The sequence below is a fragment of the Micropterus dolomieu genome, unplaced genomic scaffold (genome assembly GCF_021292245.1).
Source record: "Micropterus dolomieu isolate WLL.071019.BEF.003 ecotype Adirondacks unplaced genomic scaffold, ASM2129224v1 contig_14228, whole genome shotgun sequence".
NCBI classification, from domain to species: domain Eukaryota; kingdom Metazoa; phylum Chordata; class Actinopteri; order Centrarchiformes; family Centrarchidae; genus Micropterus; species Micropterus dolomieu.
This window is the reverse complement of record NW_025743214.1, coordinates 1-6,447: the sequence shown is the minus strand read 5'-3', so window position 1 is coordinate 6,447 and position 6,447 is coordinate 1. Positions and strand designations below refer to the sequence as shown.

Genomic DNA, 6,447 nt, shown 5'->3' with positions numbered 1-6,447 from the left:
TAGCTGAACGAGAGGGCTGCCCGTTGTCCTCCACTATAACAGTCAGTCTTTGTTTCACAGCATCTTTATCAGTCACTTGGCGGATAGTTCTTATTTCTCCATTCTGTAAGCCCACTTCAAACAGCGCCCTGTCTGTGGCTTTCTGCAGTTTATAGGAGAGCCAGGCATTCTGTCCAGAGTCCACATCAACAGCCACCACTTTAGTGACCAGATAGCCCACATCTGCTGAACGAGGCACCATTTCAGCCACCAGAGAGCCACCAGTCTGGACTGGGTACAGAACCTGAGGGGGATTGTCGTTCTGGTCCTGGATCATTATTTTCACGGTCACGTTGCTACTGAGTGGAGGGGAGCCTCCGTCCTGCGCTTTGACGCGGAACTGGAAGTATTTGATCTGCTCGTAGTCAAAAGAGCGCACTGCATGGATGACTCCACTATCAGCACTAACGGACACATATGAGGAGACTGGCACTCCGTTAACAGAGGAGTCCTCCAGTATGTAAGAAACACGCGCATTCTGGTTCCAGTCAGGGTCTCTGGCTTTCACTGTGAATATAGAGAGGCCTGGTGTGTTGTTTTCTACAATGTAGGCCTCATATGAGCTCCTCTCAAAAACAGGCGCGTTGTCATTCACATCAGAGATCTGTAAGGTGAGAGTGACGCTGCTGGAGAGGGAGGGCACTCCCTCATCAGAGCAGGTCACTGTTATATTATACTCGGAGGCTCTCTCTCTGTCTAATTCACTGTCTGTAATTAAACTATAGAAATTATTGGTTGTAGACTTCATCACAAAAGGGATATTATCAGTTATACTGCATTGGACCTTGCCGTTTTCATCAGAGTCTGCGTCCTCAATATTTATCATAGTCACAACAGTACCGGGTTTGGCATCTTCTGATATCACATTTGATTTTGACATTATATGGATATCTGGTTTATTGTCATTCATGTCAATGACGTCGATCATCACTTTACAAGAGTCAACTAAACCTCCATCATCACTTGCACGAATGTTTATCTGAAATGTTCGAGCTTTCTCATAGTCAACATTTCCTTTCAGCCTAATTTCACCACTTTCATCATTTACTTCAAATAACCCACGTGCATGATCTAATATACTTGAAATTGAATAAGTTATTCTACCATTAGATCCATGGTCTGCATCTGTTGCAGTAACTGCCGCTACAACTGTTCCCACTGGTGCATTTTCTTTTATAGAGGCTTTATAAAAAGGCTGCGTAAAAACAGGAGCATTGTCATTCACGTCTAAAACTGTGATCAGAATCTGCATTGTTCCTGTCATCTGCGGCTCTCCCCCATCCACGGCCGTCAGAATTAAAGAAAGGTGTTCGTTTTTTTCTCTGTCAAGAGGTTTCTCTAAAACCATTTCTACGTTTTTCGTCCCGTCTACTTGATCATGTAATTTAACAACAAAATTGTCTGTCGGTTCAAGTTTATATGTTTGCAATCCGTTTGAGCCTACATCAGGATCAACTGCGCGATCTAATATGAATTTAGCCCCACTAACCGCGGACTCACTAATTTTAAACTTGACGTGGCTCTTTTCGAAGGATGGAGGGTTATCATTAACATCTTTGATCTCAATAGTTACACTGTAAAATTCCATCGGATTTTCTAATATAATCTGAAAATGCAAAGCGCAAGGCGTAGTTTGACCACAGAGCGCCTCTCTGTCTATCCTATCTTTGATGAGGAGGACTCCTCGTTCGCTATTCAGCTCAATATATGCATCACTGTCTCGAGTAAAAATGCGAGCTTTACCCGATTTCAGTCTTTTTACATCTAAGCCAAAATCCCTCGCCATGTTGCCTACAAGAGAACCTTTCGGCATTTCCTCAGGGATGGAGTAGCTGACCTGTCCGAGCACCGAGCTGAGAGAGAAGACCGAGAAAAGCAACAGTACTTGCCCTCTCATTGTTCTGTCCAACGTTATCCCAGCGTGAACAGTGTATGGCATTTAGATTTTCCCCCTTCGATTTTTTTCCAGTCAACTCCGGTATTTAAAGCATATTCCCAACATGAAGATAGATTAGCTGTTGTGTATCTCCGTTAAATTCCAGACAGTGTGCTTTGCTTCTGTCTCGATGTCTCTCTAAAATAAAGACATGGTGGGAGGTACAATGATTCTGCGGTAAATCTAATACTGACTGGCCAACAGCGGCACTCTGAGTTCATAAAGTAAAATTGCATGTGAAATGTGGAAAACAAATTGATATACCTAGGTTAAGAATCACAAAACACACATAAAAAAACAACACGTCTCCTGTGAGAGGGGCAGTACTGTTTGAAACTAAAGACACTGGATGAATAAATGTCGCCTAAATAAGAACATTAGATGCAGATGGTGAAAAAATGGATGGAATGAAAATAAAATAGCAATTTAAAGATTCATTAGAAATGTAACAGGAAAAAAATAAAGGTGTCGAAAATGTAATTATGTCGCTCTCCGAGGTGCTGAAAATAGAGGAAAGGGATTTAAAGCGTGACTTAAACGTAGGAACAGATAGCTGGCAAGTTCTAACCTCTAGAGGAGAGTCTGGTTCATCCAGGATGCTCTTTTCACTCTGTATCCGCTGCATCGTCCCTGTAGAACTGGGGTCCATTATCAGCACGTTCTGACTACCAGCTCTGCCGAACTTACAGTCACTCTTTCTGGAGTCAGTCGTCCTGCACACCTCGTAGTTGTACACGTGCTGGAGAGTCCCTGTCCCCAAAGTGTCTGAGTAACGTGGTGGATAATACGGAATCACAGGGAGATTGGAGTGATACAGGACGCGAGACTGTCTCCATCTGTAGATTTTCACTGATATAATAACCACTAAACACGTGATGAAGAGGAAGGAAACTACAGCCAAAGCCAGCACTAAGTAAAAAGTCAGGTTGTCATTGTACTCCTTGTCGTGTGTAAAGTCAGTGAACTCCGACAGCACTTCGGGGAAGCTGTCCGCCACCGCCACGTTAACAATGACTGTAGCTGAACGAGAGGGCTGCCCGTTGTCCTCCACTATAACAGTCAGTCTTTGTTTCACAGCATCTTTATCAGTCACTTGGCGGAAAGTTCTTATTTCTCCATTCTGTAAGCCCACTTCAAACAGCGCCCTGTCTGTGGCTTTCTGCAGTTTATAGGAGAGCCAGGCATTCTGTCCAGAGTCCACATCGACAGCCACCACTTTAGTGACCAGATAGCCCACATCTGCTGAACGAGGCACCATTTCAGCCACCAGAGAGCCACCAGTCTGGACTGGGTACAGAACCTGAGGGGGGTTGTCGTTCTGGTCCTGGATCATTATTTTCACAGTCACGTTGCTACTGAGTGGAGGGGAGCCTCCATCCTGCGCTTTCAGAGTAAGCTGCAGTTCTTTAATTTGTTCATAATCAAACGAGCGCACCGCATGTAAAACCCCAGTTTCAGAGTTTATGGACACATAGCTAGACACTGGATTGCCGCTGATTTGTGAGTCCTCCAGGAAATAGGACACTCTAGCGTTTTGATGCCAGTCGGAGTCCCGCGCGCTGACAGTGGTGATGGACATGCCGGGAGAATTGTTCTCTGTGACGTAAGCAGAATATGAGTTTTTGTCGAACACCGGGACGTTATCGTTTACGTCAGAGATTCTAAGTTGCAATGTGACGGAGCTCGAAAGAGGAGGAGATCCCGAGTCGGTGGCTATTACTGTAATATCGTATTCAGAAGTCTTCTCTCTATCAAAATGCTGATCCGCCACCAAATTATAGTAGTTCGTTAATGACGATTGGATTTTAAATGGAAGCGTTGTGTCTATGGTGCATTTTAACTGTCCATTTTTCTCTGAATCAGCGTCTTTGACATTGATAACAGCTATTGTTGTGCCGAGAGGGGCATCCTCTAATATAGTATTAGAAAACGACATGATATTAATTACTGGAACATTGTCATTGACGTCACTAACATCAATAATAACTTTACTTGTCCCAGTCAAACCTCCTCGATCCCTTGCTTCTAACCTAAGCTCATATTTCTTCTCTTTTTCAAAGTCTATAAGTCCAGCAACTGATATGACACCTGTGCTTTCATCAATACTAAAAACATCGACTGCACTGCCTTTTATTTTCGAAAAACTGAATATTATTTCCCCGTTAGTGCCAATGTCTGCATCACTAGCATTAACTGCTGTGATGTAAGTCCCTTTTGGAGCATTTTCAACGACGACGGCCCTGTAAACTGACTGGTTGAATACAGGGGCATTGTCGTTTGCATCTAATACAGATACATTTATATTTACCGTACCAGATCTCTGTGGGTTTCCACCGTCGACAGCTATTACTTTCAGAGGGAGACTGGGGTGTTCCTCTCTGTCTATTGGCTTCTGGAGAACTAATTCGGCGTATTTACTGCCGTCTGGATTTGCATGTTGTTTGAGAATAAAATACTTATTCGGAGATATAATGTAATTTTGTAAGGCGTTTAGTGCGACGTCCGGATCAACTGCGCTTTCAACAGGAAATTTAGAACCAATTGTAGCAGATTCGCTCATTTCAAACTGGATGTCTTTATTTGCAAAGAAAGGGGCATTATCGTTTATATCCAAAATTTCGACAGTGACACGATGAAGTTCGATAGGATTTTCTAAAATGATTTCGAAGTTGAGGCTGCATGGTGTCACGTCACCACAAAGCTGCTCTCGGTCTATTCTCTCATTCACGACTAGAATCCCTTTGTCTGTCCTGAGCTCGGTGTACTGGATGTTTTCTCCGCTCACGATACGGGCACGGCCAGCACGGAGCCTTTTCAGGTCCAGACCGAGGTCTTGTGCTACATTGCCAATAACGGTGCCCTTTTTCATCTCCTCTGGAATAGAATAGCGCATCTGGCCAGTCACTCTATCACCAATAAGAGTAAGCACAATGAGAAACCCCACCTGACATCGTAATATACAGGGCAATCGCCATCTTACACTTCTAGGGAAGAGCTGGCTTTGAGCTGCCATGTCAGAAACAACAGATCTTGATGAATGATACGTCCTCACTTGAAGAAAATAAACACGAGCTTGTAGTCCAGGTTAAATATTGTAGGCCTACTGCTTTCAGATGACAACGTGCTGCTCCTATATTCCAAAGACAAATGTGTAAAAAAAATGCTTCTTCACTCCTTGTCCTCCCACGAAGGGCAGTTTCTCCGCTCTCATCCAAAAGTACGATAGGCTGGCTGTTAACACTGAAATCGTTTTGCAAACCAACAGCGTCACTTAGAGTCCAAAACCTGAACTCCTTACACTGGGACTTATAGGCCAAACATTTACAGCCTGTGGATAAACCCAGCAAGTGTTTAACTACTATTACTACATTTGCCTTGTGTGTGATGTCGAAAAGATGGAACCAATTGGACAAAAAATTGCAGAAACCAATTGCAACGAGATCCAATTTAACGTTGTAGTGAAGGAAATATAAAACGACATCCAAAAGGCAATAGGTGACTGCAATGAATCAAGGGTAGGAATGTCGCTGTCTGTGGTACTGAAAGAAGCGGCAATATGAATACAGAGAAAGGAAAGAAGATGTCTTTCACAAAAGGGTGGAAGATCAAGCTACAGAATACTGATATTAAATGAAATGTAGTGACGAAACTATATTCACTCACAGCAAACACACACAAGTTATCAGTCCATACGGAATATATGTCAAAGTAAACAAACAAAGTGAATTGCTGCTGTACATAGACATTATGCGTGTTTGACAAATGGATAGTTCATCACCTGCTAGTGATTTAAAAATTTAAACAGCTGCAGATGAGTAAAGACATACAATAAACAGTCAGCGGGAATTAATCCTTCGAATGTGGGGTTGAATTCGTCTTAGAGTCAGGTGATGAAACTGAACTAACCTCTAGAGGAGAGTCTTGTTCATCCAGGATGCTCTTTTCACTCTGTATCCGCTGCATCGTCCCTGTAGAACTGGGGTCCATTATCAGCACGTTCTGACTACCAGCTCTGCCGAACTTACAGTCACTCTTTCTGGAGTCAGTCGTCCTGCACACCTCGTAGTTGTACACGTGCTGGAGAGTCCCTGTCCCCAAAGTGTCTGAGTAACGTGGTGGATAATACGGAATCACAGGGAGATTGGAGTGATACAGGACGCGAGACTGTCTCCATCTGTAGATTTTCACTGATATAATAACCACTAAACACGTGATGAAGAGGAAGGAAACTACAGCCAAAGCCAGCACTAAGTAAAAAGTCAGGTTGTCATTGTACTCCTTGTCGTGTGTAAAGTCAGTGAACTCCGACAGCACTTCAGGGAAGCTGTCCGCCACCGCCACGTTAACAATGACTGTAGCTGAACGAGAGGGCTGCCCGTTGTCCTCCACTATAACAGTCAGTCTTTGTTTCACAGCATCTTTATCAGTCACTTGGCGGATAGTTCTTATTTCTCCATTCTGTAAGGCCACTT

General features: G+C 43.5%; 2 protein-coding genes across 2 annotated transcripts; both read right to left on the bottom strand.

Annotated features, from left to right (window-relative positions):
- Nucleotides 1-7: 7 nt before the first annotated feature.
- On the bottom strand, nt 8-2,216 carry LOC123966785 (protocadherin gamma-A11-like; the record flags this gene model as incomplete). The annotated part of the gene is made up of 1 exon (XM_046042898.1): nt 8-2,216. A coding segment is annotated over exon 1 (1,971 nt), but the record flags the coding sequence as incomplete, so codon positions are not given.
- On the bottom strand, nt 2,051-5,082 carry LOC123966786 (protocadherin gamma-A11-like). Its single transcript, XM_046042899.1, has 2 exons — nt 2,544-5,082; nt 2,051-2,113 (listed from the first exon to the last, which is right to left on the bottom strand). The coding sequence occupies exons 1-2, from the start codon at nt 4,986-4,988 to the stop codon at nt 2,051-2,053; spliced, it is 2,508 nt and encodes an 835-aa protein (XP_045898855.1). The 5' UTR covers nt 4,989-5,082.
- Nucleotides 5,083-6,447: the final 1,365 nt, after the last annotated feature.